This window comes from Vespa crabro, chromosome 2 (genome assembly GCF_910589235.1).
Source record: "Vespa crabro chromosome 2, iyVesCrab1.2, whole genome shotgun sequence".
NCBI classification, from domain to species: Eukaryota; Metazoa; Arthropoda; class Insecta; order Hymenoptera; family Vespidae; genus Vespa; species Vespa crabro.
Window position 1 is genome coordinate 18,235,447 of NC_060956.1, and position 19,122 is coordinate 18,254,568.

At 31.8% G+C, this 19,122-nt stretch overlaps 3 protein-coding genes across 12 annotated transcripts in view; 1 reads left to right on the plus strand and 2 right to left on the minus strand.

Moving 5' to 3' along the window:
• Positions 1-47: 47 nt before the first annotated feature.
• On the minus strand, positions 48-2,926 carry LOC124432893. Its single transcript, XM_046982205.1, has 3 exons — positions 2,691-2,926; positions 2,245-2,595; positions 48-2,126 (listed from the first exon to the last, which is right to left on the minus strand). Exons 1-3 carry the CDS (start codon positions 2,703-2,705, stop codon positions 1,848-1,850), a joined length of 645 nt encoding a protein of 214 aa, XP_046838161.1. The 5' UTR covers positions 2,706-2,926; the 3' UTR covers positions 48-1,847.
• A 117-nt stretch (positions 2,927-3,043) lies between these two features.
• Positions 3,044-4,800, plus strand: LOC124432891 (histone deacetylase 3). Its single transcript, XM_046982193.1, has one exon. It carries the CDS (start codon positions 3,442-3,444, stop codon positions 4,741-4,743), a length of 1,302 nt encoding a protein of 433 aa, XP_046838149.1. The 5' UTR covers positions 3,044-3,441; the 3' UTR covers positions 4,744-4,800.
• Positions 4,801-5,472: 672 nt separating this feature from the next.
• The window catches only part of LOC124432894 (cytospin-A-like), a 34,588-nt gene continuing 20,938 nt past the window's right edge, over positions 5,473-19,122 (minus strand). For 5 of the 10 annotated variants that reach the window (XM_046982208.1, XM_046982209.1, XM_046982211.1 and 2 more), the window contains 10 exons: positions 15,030-15,435; positions 12,122-12,490; positions 11,828-12,040; positions 11,279-11,734; positions 10,733-11,168; positions 8,337-10,463; positions 7,646-7,858; positions 7,393-7,566; positions 6,362-6,747; positions 5,473-6,156 (listed from right to left, as the gene is read on the minus strand). In XM_046982208.1, the coding sequence (XP_046838164.1) occupies positions 6,067-6,156; positions 6,362-6,747; positions 7,393-7,566; positions 7,646-7,858; positions 8,337-10,463; positions 10,733-11,168; positions 11,279-11,734; positions 11,828-12,040; positions 12,122-12,490; positions 15,030-15,435 (4,870 nt within the window). In that variant the 3' untranslated portion in view covers positions 5,473-6,066. Of the gene's footprint in view, positions 6,157-6,361; positions 6,748-7,392; positions 7,567-7,645; positions 7,859-8,336; positions 10,464-10,732; positions 11,169-11,278; positions 11,735-11,827; positions 12,041-12,121; positions 12,491-12,974; positions 13,130-15,029; positions 15,500-19,122 lie in introns of those variants that run through there. The other 5 variants (XM_046982207.1, XM_046982213.1, XM_046982214.1 and 2 more) reach the window with 5 other exon arrangements.

Here is a 19,122-nt window from a genome sequence, read left to right on the forward strand (position 1 = left end):
TTAGAGGAATATCGTATAGTATTAACAATAGATTAAATGAAGTCATGTTCTTTGTAAGAAATACATTTATAAATTTTAATCTAAGCTTTGACACGTAATTTATCGAAGAACTGTTCCATTAACAAGTAATATTCTATATCGTAAAAATAACTTTACACTTTCATTGGTTTTCTTGCATATTATTACACTCTAAGCTTATACACACATACATATATACATGTATAGACACATATATATAATATAAACATATAATATATATAATATATGTGTGTATATATATATATATATATATATGATATAATATAAACAAACAGAGGATGTAATCATCGTTAAATACTCAGTGCAAAATTTATAAAAAGAAAAGAAATAACGAGTTACTAGAATATAGATAAGAAAAATTCTCGAATAATAATATCAATAATTGTTAAAGAAATCTAGAAAAGTATCATACATACATGTATGTATATCTCGGATCTCCGCATTGCGCTATGACGACGCTATCGTCCTTCTATACACCTTTATATGCATTAGCTATTCATAGATATCGAATAGTGCTTTCGAAAATCTAAGTTTACATATTCCATACTACGTTTTTAGTTTATATATATATATATATATTTTTTTTTTTAAGAATAACCATCTATGTTAACGATAAATATATCAATCATAAATGTTTGAACTTGGAAAAAAATAATTAATAAATTGTTTCAAGTTACAAGATGGTTACCATTCGTTTCGATCGGTAATTTAAAAATTTTTTTTAATTTTTTAATTTAAAGGAAATGTTTATACATATACATAAATAAGAAAATTTAACGAAATACTTGATACATTAACATTATTTCTATCTCAAAATTTGTTAGTCATTATGCGTCTCCTAGATTTTATTATTTCAATTTTTTCATAATAAAAAATTGGTCGATTCCCATTGTTAAAAGAATTAAAAGATGTTATGTATTTGATTAGTAATTGAGCTGATTTTCTCTCTCTCTCTCTCTCTCTTTCTTTTTCTTTTCCTCTTTCTCTCACTTTTAGAATACCTCGATGTCGCATTTTGGTCGAGAGCTCTTTTACGACTGCGTCGAACGATGCGCATGTGTGCATTGGTTATAAACGACACGATGAAATATGTTTTTGATTGTTATTATGCTGATTCGCTCATTAGTATATGTATACTGTTTCTTAAAAAAAAATTTATTTACATTTCAATAAAATTTCTTTCCAATTCTTTATTTAAATCAATCTAACAAGTGTTCTATGTTCATACATATAGAACATTTGTATTAAGTGCTTATTAGTGTCACAAATACAGATTGATTGTGATTTTTGTTCATGTGATTTACAAATTCTTATATCTTTATGTTATGGTCAAATGAATTTGTTTTCTATAAAATGGAAATAATGGCAAAATGTTGGAAACATTAAAAACAGATGAATATTTGTACCAGATGTAAATTTTGATCTTAATGATCCATTTAAATAACTTAATTTTAAGGAGATTGTGATTAATAAATGTTATTTTAATAAAAAGATTGCAATCTATTTCTATTTTTATCTCACATTGCAAGCGTAATCATTATAAATACATATAAAAAAGTAGAAATATTCTTTTATAAAATATCTCAGAATAAAAGGATGAAAATAATGAACATGTTTGAATAGGTATTAAATAATATTAATTCCCATTGTAAAATGATTATTAGCATAATGATAGAATAGATAAATAGCTGCATCGTTATTCATTAGAATAAAATAAATTAAGTGCTTAGTTGTACTAAATGTGCGTTTCTTGATGTATTTCTTAGAAGATAAAGAAATTATAACACAAGAGCCCCAAAAATAATGCTTTATCTTAGCACAGAGAATCCTTTGGCTCTTACAAAGCTGAAGGGCCTGCATTGTATTTGACGTGAATGATTTTCTGGTGACTCTTGTACCGTCGTAACATCATTCTCTTTATTCCAACCACGCTTCGGAGATTCAATACCAAAAGGACTGTATAATTTAGTTGGTGTACGTCCTAATAATTGACGTGAGCGTGATTGAGGAGTTTGTATTTTATTATTGCTGCCAGGAGATTGTTGTTCTTCCAATCTCTGACGCCTTCGTGTTGAGCTTCTAAATTTCTATATAATAAGAAACCAATAAATATTATAATCAATCTATGTACAAAAAAAATATATATATACATATATATATATATATATATATATATATATATATATATATACATAATGTACTAACCTGTGAAATTGTACCAAACGTTGTTCTTACTGTTGATATGGTTTTGGATAATTTTTCTGCTCCATTTCGTAGAGCACGTCTAGAATCAGCAGATACATTTCCAAGACTCAAATTGTTCCAACCACGTTCCGTGATATCTTTCTCTTTAGTAGCTTTCTGTTTGGAAGACTCATTAGATTTTTCTTTGTCGAAACGATCTTGAAGACGCTGTCTTAAATTTTTTGAAGTACGTATCAATTCCGGTGAATTTCTGACACTTAAAACTTCACGATGGAACGTGAACGAGACGCTACGCGAATCAGGACGCATCTTAGAGATATTTAAATTTTCTTCTATCTCGTTATATTCCTCCTTGAATTAAATTGAAAATGTTATTTTCCTCAGTTAAATCAGAATATTATTTCACTAATGATTTGATTAACATATGTAGCTGTCACGACGTATACTTTGAACATCCGCATTCTCTTTCCGAAACGAAGCGTCGTCGGTGCTCGTTGCTAACCGTTGCTACTGACAAAATACGAATAGATGCACACTATGTATTTGTACCTCGATACAATTCTCGCATATCTCGAAAGTACAAAAAAAGTAGTTCGTTTTAACATATATTTTCTTAACTTTTTCATATATATTGTACTTTATTTACCTACTTTTTATTCATTGTTATATTTATTTATTCGATTATTAAATACATTTTCACGATTAGAGAGATCTCTTACGGTCGATATTGTATTGAATTTTCCGCTTTCTCGAGTAATCGAAAGTCAAGTTTAATAAGATGGCGCTGGCTCTCTCATCTCAACAGTGAGAGATCGCTGTTCGTTGCTATTTACATTTGCAATTGGAACAACAAAATGTCACAAAATTTATACACACGACAAATACAACGAATATTTAAGATATCAAAGAATTATATTTTCCTTTGATAATTTATATTATAGTGACCATTTACGTAGTTTAATGTGCAATGTATTGCGTTTTTGATTTAAGATTAAAGTTTAAGATCAAAATGCGTATGTGTTTTAGTGAATAAACAGTGGATATTATGAACAATTGGAATGTATATTTTTATAAAGTGGTAATGACATTTCGTAATAAGGATATAAATATATTTCTTATTACATTAAACACATAAAATAAGAAGTGTCCGCTATAATAAACGCCTAAATAATACGAAATTAAATATATAACCTCAAAATGAGTTACAATAAGAAAGTATCATATTTTTATAATCCGGATGTGGGAAACTTTCACTATGGTCCTGGACACCCAATGAAACCTCATAGATTGTCTGTAATTCATAGTTTAGTCCTTAATTATGGTTTACATAAAAAGATGCAAATTTATCGTCCTTATCGTGCGAGTACTCACGATATGTGCCGGTTTCATTCTGACGAATATGTGGAGTTTTTACAAAGAGTAACGCCACAAAATTTACAAGGATATACAAAATATCTTAGTCACTTTAACGTGGGAGATGACTGTCCTGTTTTTGAAGGACTCTTTGATTTCTGTTCTATGTATACTGGGGCATCCTTAGAAGGAGCAACAAAATTAAATAATAATTGTTGTGACATTGCAATCAATTGGAGCGGAGGTTTACACCATGCAAAAAAATTTGAAGCTTCAGGCTTTTGTTATATAAATGATATTGTAATTGCTATTTTAGAATTATTAAAATATCATGCTAGAGTATTATATATAGATATTGACGTACATCATGGAGATGGTGTACAAGAAGCATTTTATCTTACTGACAGAGTTATGACAGTTTCTTTTCACAAGTATGGCAATTATTTCTTTCCTGGGACAGGAGATATGTATGAAATAGGAGCAGAAAGTGGTAGATATTATTCTGTAAATGTACCATTGAAAGAAGGTATAGATGATACATCGTATGTACAAGTATTCAAACCTGTTATTTCACATGTAATGGAGTTCTTCCAACCAACTGCAATTGTATTACAATGTGGAGCAGATTCTTTAGCGAATGATAGGCTTGGATGTTTCAGTTTAAGTACAAAAGGTCATGGAGAATGTGTCAAATTTGTTAGAGACTTACATGTACCTTTACTTACCGTTGGTGGGGGTGGTTATACCCTTCGTAATGTGGCACGTTGTTGGACCTATGAAACATCTTTACTTGTTGATGAACAAATCAGCAATGAATTACCTTATACTGAATACTTAGAATATTTTGCACCAGACTTTACATTGCATCCTGAAGTTGTCACTAGACAAGATAATGCAAATAGTAAACAGTATTTAGAGGCAATAACTAGACATGTTTATGATAATTTAAAAATGATACAACATTCGCCAAGTGTTCAAATGCAAGACGTTCCATGTGATGCACTACCGCCAGAAGAAGAGAGGCAACCGGAACCAGATCCTGATTCGAGACAAAATGTGCAAGACACGGATAAAATTATTGAGCCAGCTAATGAATATTATTCAGGTGATAAAGATCAAGATAAAATGGATGTGAGCGAAACATGATGAAGACAAAAGAAATCGAATTTTTCAAATGAATAAAAATGATAACTTCAACTCTCTGATGGTTGTTGATTTTTTTAAATCGATCACATAAGATTCATATAATCAGTTACAATAAATATACTAAATAAAGTCAATTGTAACAATTGAAAAACTTCAGATTATCATATATTGCAATATAGTCACATATTGTCTCTTTGTAAATATTGTTTTGATTATACAATCTAATATACTTATTTTTAGGTATCTAACGACTGTACTATAAAATGATTAAATTACATCTTTTACGTAAATGAATGATATTTTTCTTTGTCGTAAATAATATTTAAAATTAAAAAAAATATATATATATAGTTTTTTTAAATATCCATATATCAGGCAAGTTTATTGTTTTATATCAGACAGCATATTGTCTATATTAATATAACAACGACGACAAGGACGATATTAATATTAGCGCTAATAATAAGAGCAATAACGATAACGTCTGTATCTCTGTATCGGGGCTACCTTCCTATATCACAGAGAACTTAGCCTTTAATTATCTTTTTTCCTATCTCATCCAGTAAAATAGAACATAAACAATCTCTTCTAATAATATGCTGCTTTGCTTTATAGTAGACTAAACATGACTAATGCAATAAATTAGATATCTTAAATTAAGGCGCTTAGTTCTGTACATTGTTCGTAAACTTTACAAAAGTATCTCGAAAAATAATCGAAGTACAAAAATACAGTATGAGGAACGCAAATACTTGACATTTATTATTTGCAAATATGCAAGACTCTACTATGTAAACATGCATTTTCATATATGCAATGCATACCATATTGCAATGTGTATAGCATAACTCTGCTAAAAAGACACTGCAAAGCATAGTTATATTTATTATAGAAAGTCGTGAAGTTTGCATTTAATTATATACTATATCTTTCCTTTTATATATGTATATGTGTGTATATATATATATATAAAAGGTATTTGTTTTATACTTTCATCAGATTTAAATATCCATTTCTTGGTTTTACTATACATAGTATGTATGCGTACACATGTGTAAATAAGTTTTCAGTCTCATGATAAAAGCAATTCCATTTGGTGTGTAGTCTTCCATCGAATTCTCTGTATGCTTCAATAGATCCTTTCACATAAAGCTATATATACAGTATAGGCAGTGCTCTAATCCAGCAATAATGAAAAATTTGTATAAAATCGTATCTTGCAGAATTTAGTTGACTAGATGCCGTTGTTCTTGATCACTCAAATAAGTGTAAGAGGATTCAATGGGAAGAATGATATAGCTTAATCTTCGATAGTGACCACGATTATGTTTCAAAATGTTTATAAATACTAGTCACATATGTCATAACTTGCTGCCAATCGGGTCTTTCCAGTTGACACATTTCTCCTATATTCTGTGAAGAAAGTAGATTTATGATTATTACTAATCGCCCAATTAATACATACTTACATTTTCTTTATCTCATTGCATTGATTATAAATCAATATTGTTTATATTGTTTATATATATTCACATACACACACACACACAACACACACACATGCGCGCGCGTGCGTTCGCACGCATCACACATACACACGCACACTTGTTTTACTCACCAAGGTTGTAGGTATGCCAACACTTTCAGCAGCAGAGAATGCAATGGAAAAATTTTTTCGTTTTTCAGCAGGTGTTAAAGTATCATATGGTACTTTATATGGAAGATAAGAATGAAGAATAGCGCAAAGAGCTAAGCCATCGTTCCAAGAGCTGCTAAAATTAGTTATATCGATATTTCGATAGCCTAATGTTTTGTTTTGACACCATTTAAGCAATGCATTTCTCTTAGAACCACCATTCTTGATCAAACCACAAAGAGGATCTTTACGTTCTGATAAATCTGTCACACTATTTCGACGAACAAAATCAATAGCCTTGACATTTAATGCAGCAGAATCCAAAAGTTCACCAGGACTTAAAACCACGGGTACTGCTGACTTTGTTTCTGTTTTAGGAAGTGGAAGATAAGATGGCTGAGTAAAGTAAATTTATCAAACTTTATTTGTTACATGTAACAAAGCTATATCTTATGTGATATGTATATATGTATATATATATAAGCGATAAAGAATTGAAATAATAGAATGCAGAATATAATGATTCCGATGAAATACCAATATTTTTATATTCTGAACTACCAATAAAACAATACAGGAAATGACAACATAAATAATGATCAAATCACCTTTATTTATATGAAAATAATGAGTGATAGACATGCGATTACGTGATATATTCAAGTGCAGAAAAAATGAGATGCGTGTCTTCTTTTTTCTTTTTTTTTTTTTTTTTTTTTTTTTATTATTTTTCAACTAAAGGTTATCATCTGCAGCTTAAGTAACATATAAAGCCAAATCCTCCATGATTAGGATTTAAATCCTAAAGATTTATATTTTTCAAATGACTACTGATACATATAAAAAAAAAATTTTCAATTTTCTAAATATTATCTAAACACACAAGTTATGAATAATATATAAAAGAGGATTCAGAGAAGCATAAGATAAGTATTAGATTATGTAATGAAAGCAATTTTATGAATTAAAAAGCAACTTATGCCCACTATAATAGGACTTGTATAGTAAATTACCTGTTAATGGTTTCCTATTTATTGCCGCCTGTGTTTTATTATTATTTGGTGAATTTGATGTACAGATTAAGTTGTTTATTTGTTGCTGATCTCTGAGAGGAGATTTCAGTGTCATTATATCATTTGTTCCTATAGAATTCAAAGACGATGTTGAACTGCTACGACTTCCCGGTCCTAATAAAAAAAAAAAAATAATATGAGCAATGTGTGTGAGAATAATAGAAATAATATAAACAACATATATTAAATATACCAGCTTTAGCTTGTTTTGTAGCGTTTTCAATACTTTCTATTAAACATTTAACAGATAATCTGGAATCTTGGCGCGAAATATTAGCCTTTCGTCGTGCAGCCATTTCCTGTTGTACACTTGTTAAAACACATTGTTGCGTTTCCGTTGGTGTACTCGCTGGCCTTGCAGGTGGTTGTTGTACAACTTTTTGATTTGCTGAAAAATCGATCGGATCTATTCAAAAATATTCATCAATTACAACATGTTTCAAATTTAATTCAACAAAACAAAGCAACAAGCAAAACAAATATATGTATGAAATAATATAAAGCGCAAATAATAAATTGTCTGTGGAGGGGAAAAAATAAAATAAAATGAAATGAAATAAAAAAATTAATAAAATTGTAACATTTTTTTTTTTTTTTTTTTTTAATAAATCCCAAAACACCTAAAAAATTTTTTTTGTGAGGAATAAAAACATAAAGCAAATATTCTTCAAAACATAATAATTAAAAACACAAAAAGCTAAACAACAATAGATGGATCGAAAAGGATTAGACATGTAACTTGAAAACCTAGAAATACATTTGGGGCTAGCATGTAAGATATTAAACTTTCTGTATTCTTGACTAGCTTATAAACGAGGACAAACAATGGGTCGAATTTTGCAGTACAAGCAGTCAATCATTGTTCCACACTAGTAGCGACTTACGGTCGCAAGTTTTTCCTGTTAACGAACGTCGACCTGCTCTCAGTTCCACATCTTCTATGATAGTCTCAAATTTGTCTCTCAAGGATGTTGTACGACCTATCGCTCGATCTTTGCATAGCAAGGCAAAATTAGTATCGTTTTGTGAGACTTCAGGCACGATACTCGTATTATAATTGTCATTATTTACTGATACTTTTCTAGCAATATAACTATGTATCTTTTTATCTTCTATATTGTAATCTGTTTGCAAATTCATCCTTAAAAATTTCAAACGTTTCAAACGATTAGCTTCACATAAAGCTAAATATCTGTCACTTTGTATATCATTATATTTGGATATGTCTTTAAATGATTTGTTTAGCATTCTAGTAGGAGAAAATTGTTCAGATGTTTGAGTCCTGTCTCTTAAAGTATAGGTTGAAGTTCTATTCGATGTGTACGATGGTGTTATAGAATGTATTGTGTTGCAAACAGAAGATATAGGAATATGCTTTATAGAAGACATAGATGGATAAGAATTACGTTTTTCTAAATAATTATGTTTTGAATATTGAAAAGATTTTGATTTGTTACATTCATAAATTGCTTTTCCTGTACTCTTTCTTTCACAATTCAAGGAATCTTGATCTTTCAATTGATCCCTCTCTAAATGAAATTTAATAGAAATATTATTTGGACTGTAATTGGCATCTTTACTTTTTATGGTACTTTTAGTTGTTTTTGCCTTTACATCGATATTCCTTTGTTTGTAAACTGAAGTATGCGTATCTGCATCATGTGCCGAACGATAATTACGTTTTATAGGAGATTGTTCATTGTCATTAACAGAAATACAATTTTGTTTTTTATTATCTATAGTAGATTGATTATTATTAGAATTTTTTTCTTTTATCATTTTACTTTTCGCTTCATAATCAATAATTGGAAGAGATTCGTAACTTCTGTGAGTTTGAATAATATCATTATTATCGGTAATTCTATAGGAATCAAGATTATCTAATGACGCAGAAAGATTCTTATGTCGTAAATAATAATTAATCATATTCGATTTTGGTTTATATTGTATGTTATCCAAAAGAGAGTCAACTATTTCACTACTTGGTTTTGATTCATATCTTTTTAAAAATAATCGTTTCTTTTTATCATTCAAGTTAATAATTTCTTTTGTTAAATTATTTGCCTCAGGAAGCTGATGCAAGGATTTTTCTTTATCACCTGATGTAAAAGTATCTTTGGTCACTGTTGTTTTGGATATTATTGAATCTTCCAAAGGAGATTTTTCATTAGTGATTTCTGAGATTAAATTTGAATCTGCTCCATTAGGAATTTTATTTTCATTTTTTTGCAATAATTTGCTCATCTCTGGATCTACTTCAAATTTAAGATCATTCATTGAACTGTCAATATCAGAAAATACATAATTCTTTGGTACAAAAAATCTACTGTTTGAAATATTGATACCATAAGAATTTGTATCAATACTTTGAATTCCTTTGATATTTTTTAGTAGAGAGCTTTTAAAAATTGCATTTTTATCTATATTAGGTGAGCTGGTAATATAAAGTTTACGATTACTATTCTCATTTTCTAGACCATTTATTAAATCTACATCTATGCTATTATTTATCTCAGAATATAATTCACTTTGTTGGATATTTACAGATTGATTAATAGATAATTTTTCAGATATTTCATTGACGTTTTCTTTTGTCGAATCTACTATCTCACTTTCTAATATAGTCAGTCCTGTACTCGTATCAAGATTTCTACTTTTTGGAGTAGAAGCTGGACAAAATTCAATCTCCTTACCAGACATTAATTTTTCATCTACTTTAATTACTTCTTTGACAGAGCATGGATTACCCAGATCTGTTTCATCTTTTGATAACTCTGTAATATCTTGTTCCTTTGTTGTATTAATAAGAGCAAGTTCGGTAGGTTTATTTATTATCTTGTATGAATTTTTTTTGATTAACGTTTTAAATAAATTAGTCGGTGATATGTGCCGTCTTATCTCACGAGGACGTTTTGTAATAGTACGTCCACGTTTCAAAATAATGCTAGTCGGTTTTCGTTTATTTCTGCTAGTAGTGTCAAATACTTTATTGTTGGACACTGTGGTATTGCCTAATAGTGAGTAGACATTAAAAAAAAGAAAAAAAAAAAAAGAAAAAAAAGAAAAAAAAAAGAAAAAAAAATGAAAAAAAAAGAAAGGAAAAGAAGCAATAAATTAATAATATATAACTTATATAACTTCTGATTATGTAAAGGAATAGAATTTCTTTTCTTATACGATTGGTGTTTCGTTTTTATCCAAATTTAATTTGAGGGATATATATTATTCTATATGTTATATTCAAATATAATATTTGAAGAATTAAAGGTATTTATCTTACCTTTATTAAGTTTATCTAGTTGAGCCTCTAATGTTCTCAATTTATCTCTTTGCGCTTTGTTTTCCAATACTACACGTTCTAATTCGCTCTGGGCCTCAGTTTTAAAATCATTCGCAACTCTAACAGTCATAAGTAGATCCGTCTGGAATTGTTCCCATTCAGCACTTTCTTCTTGTCTCAATCTACGTTCCTCAGCTAAAGCACGTTCTAACTCGTATTGATGAGTTTGTGCTTCCCGTTCCCTTCTTTGTGCTTCGCTAAGAGCAGCCTTCAATTCTCTTTTATCTTCTAGATGTCGTTGACATTGTGTTTGTAATTCTGCCAAAGAATCTCTTACTAATTGTAATTCCGTACTGACAGAAAGTCGTTCATCTTTCAATTGATTTAATCTATATTCCAAGTCATCAATAGCTGATTTAGCATTATTTCGAGCAACCTACAAATTTATTTGCGACGTGTTATAAATTTCCTATTTATATTTATTAACGCAAATTATATAATTTTTTTTTCTTTTTTTTTTAGAACGACAATCTAATAAAAACATACCTTGTATTCTTCTTGAAGTTGAGAATATTGATCTCTAAGACGATCATGATCACAATGCGAACGTGCCAATTGTTCTTGTAAAGCTGCAGCTTGCGTTTCTAACGTATCTTTTTCACGTCTTGCAGCATCTAACAATTCATCAGCTTCACTTTTACTTTCTACTTGTCTTGATTGCTCCAATTCTTCAATCTTAGCTCTGGCATTATCCAGCAAGGTAGCTAATCTGCTAATTTCTATACTTCTGTTCGCACCTTCTTGACGTGCTTCTGCTAATTCTACATCCAATTGTTTACGTTCTATATTGACTGTTTCTATAGTAGATTCAAGCAAATGGACACATTTTCTTAATCTTTCTGCTTCTGTAGCATTAGCATCGGCGGTCGTTCTTAAATTTTTCAATTCCGACGTTAATTCTTCTTGCTTTTGAAGCAGAGCTTCTCGTTCTTCTTGAGCACTCTAAAACAGGAGACATATATAATAACATATAGATCAATATTTAGAATAAGTTTATGATTATGAAATATTATTTAATTTTATATGTATATTTACTTTCAATAAGTCAACTAATTTTTGTTCTCTTTCTGTGTTATAACCTTTAGACGATTCTTGAGGTTGTTCTTCTCTTAATAAAAGTCCTTGTAAAGTATCAACTTTTGATCTTGAATCTTCTAGCTTTTCTGTTTGTCGACACAATGATTCCAAAAGTACACCTTTTTCTTCTGTTAATCTTTCATTGTCAGCTTGCAGTTCCGTTAATTGAGCCTATATTAAATTAACACGTTGTAATATATTTTGTAATATATTTTTCACAATACATTTTTAAGGATTATTGATCATACATACTTGTAAATCACTCAGTTCTTGAATAGTTGCCTGTAATTCTTCATTAGTGGAATAATGCGTTTCTTCCATTTGTAATATTCTGTCTTGAAGACAAGCCACTGAAACTTCTGATATAGAGCTAGAGGAATGTTTATCCCAATCCGGAGTAGTGCATTGCGCACTGTCTTGTGATAGATTTGCATTTGGTGTACAGCTATCATCTTGAGGTATAGCAATCGAAGCTGGTGCAGAATTATGAAGCCTTGATGCATCTAATAGCAGCTGCTGCTTCTCTGAATCAGATAACGGAGAATGAGCTACATTCCTAAGACGGGCACGAAGAGCTTCATTCTCTTCTGCAAGACGATCTAACTCCAGACTATGCTGCTCCTGTAATCAATACATATTAATTATATAACAGAAGCTAAAATTCTTTATCAGATGGCTGTATCAATGGTGTATCAATGTTGTAACAATCAATTTGAAATTTTTTACTAAGTTTTTATTTCATAAACTTGTTCATATCTTTATCGTAAACTATAGTAAAACGTTGAAAATTTAATTTAAACGAATAATACAAGGAAAATAAAAAACTGTGTACGTCTAATCATTGTTGAAAATATGAAAAAAGAGAACTGATTTTACATGGCCATGTCTTAGTTCAAAGTAATGATAAAAATTAGTTAAAATGGACGGTAAAATATATTAAAATTTAATTAATTTTTATAATAATAGCAAGGATAACTGTCAATCTTAAAGGTTAGGTTCCATGGGTTATTATCTATCTTCTTCTTTCTGAATGCCAATCGAATTGAAAATCAATTAATGATTGAAACCATGTTATAGTCTGATAGAAAAGATTTGTTAATATTACCGTCGGTGCGGAAAAGCAACGTTTTTTCATATCGCTCTCTGTGACTCGCGTTTAGAAGCTTTTTCTCTTCGTAAACATCCCCGCATTTTACGCCCTCTGCTTGTCCTCTAATAAGCCACTTTCTCACTATCCGTTATTTCAACGGACCGTTAAACTATCGGACCCGTTGAGAATAAAAATATATGAGACTTACACGCGATCTTGGAGATTCAACGGTTATCTTCGCGTAAAACCAATTTAGAAATTGTATTGCAACGAAGGTTTCTCAATATCTCTTATTTCTTTCTAATTAAATTTTAATTTTTTATACGTCGACATTTCTACAAGTTTCGGTGCATTTAAATAAAACAAAAATTACTTGAACAGGTTAAACGCTAATGATCTATCGCAAAATAATTTCAAGCCTATTAAAAAGACAATATATCATTTTAATCGTATCGAGAATATAAATATTAGTTAAATAAAATGAAGAGATTAATTTTAACGTGGATAAGATTAATTTTTTTAATTTAACAAAATTCAAATAAATATCAAGGTTTCCCAAATTTGTATGGGTCAAGACCTACTTTCGAAAACGATAATATTTCGCGAGCCATTCCTAATGAACTTTTTTAATGAACATATACACTACTCTCATATTTTAATATTTAATGCGATTTATATATTAAGAATCTTTAAAATGGATCATTATTTATCAACTCGACATTTCATAGAAATCAGTGCGTTGCAGTTATGTTCCAATTATATTTTGACAAATTGCCATGTCATACAGAAATATTTGGGACAGTTGAAATTACGGTTAATGCTATAATTATTTTACTGAATTCGCCAATTTATATTACTTATTAGATGGGTAGTAAAGATGATAAAAAGATATAATGAAAACTTTTGGAAGAGTAGAGAGATGTTATTGGGAATAATGATCTGATATGAATCTATTTCGCATTAATCATTTATCATTTATATTCAAATTGATCATATCATTTTTAATGATGTAATGTTCTAACGTAATATTACATCGATCTTTCACGATCACACACACACACACACACACACACACACATCAAAAGTGTATATCTGGTACATCATGTATGTTTTCCTTGTAAGGTCGGCGACGTTATGCAAGGGGTGGGGATGACGAGGAAGGAAAGAAAGAGACAAGAAACGAAGAACCACGTGAACAAATTTTGTGTGAGCCACGTGATCGTCATCAAAACAATATGGGCTATCTGAGCGTAGGAAGAAAAATAAAAAAATAAATACATAATGTAAATTACAAAACGCCATATCGATCGCAATTTCATGGAAGAAATTGTGTTCGACGTTTTTACCATGACTTTCTTGTTAATCTTATCGATCCTTGTTCACGTTAATTACAACAGGCGACTATAATAAAAAAAAATCGTTAACGCGACTTTCACGTCGGCAACATTTTAATTAATACCAATTAATTCGTCAACATCCGTCACTGTTTTCGTGACTTTCACCAAAGCTCGTCTTGATCAATTTCTATTTTTTTTTTCTCTTTAATTTGTAATATATATCTTTGACTCGAGAAACCTTTCAAGAAGAAATAAGAATTTAAACGATTAAACTTTTCTAACATGTAAAAGCTAAATTTTATTGTAAAAAAAAAGAGGAAAAAGAAACTAATCAAAAATCCAAGATTCTTACCAAAGACGTTTTTACAATTATTGTATATAGAAAATTGTTATAACTATAGAAATTATTAGAAAAATATGAAAAAAAAACAAAGATAAATAAAGAAATAAATAAATAAATAAATACGTGCGTTTCTTGATCTGTAATAAGATAGTGCGATTTTCAAGCTATAATACTATGAAGATTTTTCGAGGAAAAAAATACTTATGATTAAAATATTGTAAAAACATTGAAATCCAAATTTTTAAGGCTAAATCCAATAATTCTTTTATGAAAAATCTTTTTTTATTTTTTCTTTCTTTTTTTTTTTTTTTAAAGTTCAAAAACCTATTGTTAGAAGAGTGATGAAAAATATGACATATGAAATAGAAAAATTTTAAAGTGCAAAGTTACCTTGAGAGACGCAAGTTCAGTTTTCAGGTCGTGTAAAGATTGAGCATCGGTAGTTGCTTCCCTTAGATTAGCCTCAAGCCGGGCACGATCCTTTCTTAAGATCTCGATCTCCCGTTCCAGCTCCTGCATCCTGGACCCCTTAGCGGGTCCTTTCTGATGCTGTTGCTGATTCTTGGCGTTGCTCTTGGGAACTTCTTTACCGATCGAACTCCAGTTTTCCGTCGATAAGCTCTCAGTTTTTGTTTCGAGCGAGGAGGCGCTCGGGGCCTGACGCAGGGGGACCTGTTGCTGTTGTTGTGGTTGTTGTGGGCCCTGCGTCGATTGTTGTTGTTGTTGTTGTTGTTGTTGTTGCTGCTGCTGCTGCTGCTGTTGCTGCTGCTGCTGCTGCTGCTGGCTTTGCTGTCCTCTGCGAAACAGCGATTTGAACTTCATCATGGTCGACTACTATAGGCACTCTCGATTCTCAAGTTCTTTTTCGAAAAATTAAGACACATTATTTTCAATGACTCGTAGAGAGGACTTTCGTTGTTTCCCCCCTTTTCTTGAACAAGGAAGCAAAGCTCCTTGATGCACAAGGGCCTGAAATTTCCAGGCTCCGTGCAATTTTCCCCTGTTCGAATGAAATAACGTTTCTCTACTGTACTTTTTTCTTTCTCTTTCTCCCTCTCCCTCTTCCCCTCTCTCTTTTTCTCTCAGGCACAGTGTTGTGTTGTCACTTGCCGATTCTCGACTGAACGGATCTGGCCGACGTAAATAACCACTCGAGGATAATCTTCGATAATTTTCGAGGCGAATGCAATTTCGACGTTAATAATCTCATTGCTGAAGATTGGATAATCTTTTTCTTTGTTTCTGTTTGTTATAGGAATAGATAGATATCGGGTGACACAATGTGTCCTCGGTTCACCTGTTCCTTAGCGAACATCTCATAAAGTTTCTTTTTTCCTTTTTTTATTATTGAATGGAAACGTAGATTGTGTGTGTGTTATAATAATGACAGCGAGCCACTGTCGTCGTCGTTGTCGTCCTCGTCGTCGTCGACACGATCACAGGCGACGTTACACGAGGCTGAGGATCGCCTCTCGCATCGCGTGCCACGAGCCAAGAGAAGAATTCGAAGATTCGTGCTCGAGGCACGACCTCGAGCCACTTTTTTCCAAAGCGAAAGAGAGAAGCTGCTTCTTTGGCCTTTCGTATGCTCTATGCTATAGTCTTTTATATATATATATGTATATATATATATATATATATATATATATATATATATTTTTATCCCTCACTCTTTTGAAAACGTTTCACACGAGTGTGACTTTTCTTAAAAGGTCCACGGTCGGTCGTCGCATCATTCTATCGTCACCGACAACGAGTACCACTTGTTGCACGCGTAACAACAGCCTCGATCGGCCGAACGTCTCCACTATAGTTCGAGGTGAATGCAAACGCATTCTCGCGCACCTTTCTTTCTTTCTATCTTTCTATCTGTCTATCTATTTATCTATCTATACGTCAATCCATTTATCCATTTATCCATCCATCCATCCCATCCATCCATTCATTTATCTACCCATCCATCGATCTATCTATCAATCCTAACGAAAACGATTTCATCCTTTCGATCGCGAGAGCTTCTTCGTACAAAGATCAGGATGGACGTTCGAGAATGATTTGAAGAAACGATAATAGACAAAGTTTTCCTTCCTTCGTTTGCAGGTGTTGTTCGCCTTTTACCTGCCGCTGGTTGTTCTTGCCTCGAGCAATAGGGCTCGTCGAATAAAGATAGAAATTGAAAAAAAAAAGAATTAAAGTAAATGAGAAGGGAAGAAAAGTAATAAAAAAAAATAAAAAAAGGGAAAAAAAAAGAAAAAAGACGAATTAGTCGCGTTGCAAGAAAGAATAAGGGAAAAAAATAACGGAAAGGACGAATACAGACACACACCGATCGACGGTGCGTCGGGTACTGAACGCCACTCAGCGGCCCTGCCCCCACCATTTGCTCTCCTTACCCCCACCAATGCTATGTACCATCAACGGGCTCGTTTCTTCGGACCCGAGCGGGGCCGAAGGGCCACGGACTTGAAAAATGGGCTCGGTGCTCTCTTGCCTATCGCACGAAAGGGATTTTTCTTTCTTCTTCTGCTTGATAACAATCTTTCATCTCCCTATTCTTTTCCCCCTACACCACCCCGGAAAAAATGTCAACGATTAAATCGCCACTTTATTTATTTTATTGTTTTCTTTTTTTTTTCATGTAATCCTTATCGTCTGTGTATTAGTTGGGAAAATGAAAAGATAACGCATCGTAGTGCAAGAGAGATAAGCTCGTCGAGATAAGCAAAGATATTTCTCGAGGATAATAACATTGATCGGTTCGACGGATTTGATTGGAAAGTGTGCTTCGGAATTGCCTTTACGGGAAATGCATTCTCCGCGAACAAGCGAGTTGAGTCGAGTCGAATCGAGTCGAGTCAAGTCGAATCGTGGAGTTGAGTGAAGTCAAGTCATGTCGGATTCTGGTTTTTATTACTAGAGAGTGTGTTCCCATACTTTAGATCTTTCTTCGATAGAATGATTTCATCCAAAAATATTATCTGTTAAATTATTCATGTCTTTTAATCTCATTGTCGTCACCTATTTTTAGTTCGAGTACGCGCATATCGTTAATACTTTCGCTAAAATGTAATTTTCTTTCATATCGAGAATCGATCGAACGATCGATGAGATCGATCGATTGTTTCTATCGATTTGCCAATGAAATTGTACTTCCTATTCCTTGTGTCTCTATTTCCTTGTTGTCCCTTAAAAATGATTATACGAACGAAATTAATTAAGTTCAGCGAAATCCTCATTATTCGAACATTTTTTTTTAAATCTATATGCTCATAGTAATAAGTAAAGATTGACGTACTAAGGTACACTTCTAAAGTTTTTCTCTCTCGCGAGAATCGTGATTATCCATGAAACTTGTTCAAATGATTTCAATTTTGTTAAATGGTAACGGGTACCCCAATTCTTTGACTCGGACGATCGCACGAACGAAGTCGATACGATCCTCTGATCTTCGAGGGTGGGAGTTAATTGGCACGAATTGGTGGGGTAAAGATGATTCGCGTTGGGAACGGGTACGTACATAGACACCATATAAATATATATGGTATATATATATATATATATATATATATATACATATATACACACAGTTGTACACAAGGATGGTTTGGCGAGTGTTCCGGAACGAAGGGAAAGGGAAGCAGAAACAGCAGCTTAAAGGAGGCCACGGAATCCGCAGACGTCTCACCGCCGACCAGTTTTCTCATACGGTCGACATATGGCATATAGATACTATGTATGAACGGCAATGCTGTCCCGAAAAGAACTTCAAGATGCGTTAGTTGGCTTTCGAACACGATGACGATGCGAAATGAGTTTCAGACCTGAATTAGCTACGGTTCTCTCTTCTGGTGCATTTTAACTCGATGAGATTCTCGTTTAGATATTTTTGAAGAAACGAAGATATATGTATTCTTTATATACTAACCCTGGCCTTATTCTCATTAAAGTTAAACTATTAGAAGAAGGATATATTTGTATCTGCGTGTATGTATCTACAGGATATTGTATCTATGTGCGGTAATCTCTCTCTCTCTCTCTCTCTCGCTTTCTCTCCCTCTCTTTCTCTCTCTCTTTCTATTTTTCTTCATCTGTTTGTCTCTCTTTCTCTTTCTATGGGCACGTAGAAACGCAGGTAGAAATTGCACGTGCAAACGCCAAACCTGTCTAGAGCTGTATAACTGGTAAAGCTGTCTTATGAGTTTTTCTGTCGAACTCGCCGGAAATACGACACTCGGTGGCGAATGCAAGGCCCGCCATATCGTTGTGTTGCTACTCGTCATCGAAGATATGTGTATATATAAATAATAAATCCATATAGATATACGTATCATATTTTACATATATATATAATATATATATATATATATATATATATATATATATATTATGTATACACACACATACACATGTATATAGTATATCAGTCGTGCGGTAAGTCTATTCGACACCGCAAAAAAATGTGTCAGCGTTAGACGTGCATAAA

Excerpts from the sequence above, each read along its gene's own strand:
- LOC124432893 (XM_046982205.1), bottom strand. Across the intron at positions 2,127-2,244 it reads CGTTTGGTACAATTTCACAG|AAATTTAGAAGCTCAACACG; the intron begins GTTAGTACATTA and ends CTTATTATATAG.
- LOC124432891 (XM_046982193.1), top strand. The coding sequence starts at position 3,442 with ATGAGTTACAATAAGAAAGTATCATATTTTTATAATCCGGATGTGGGA.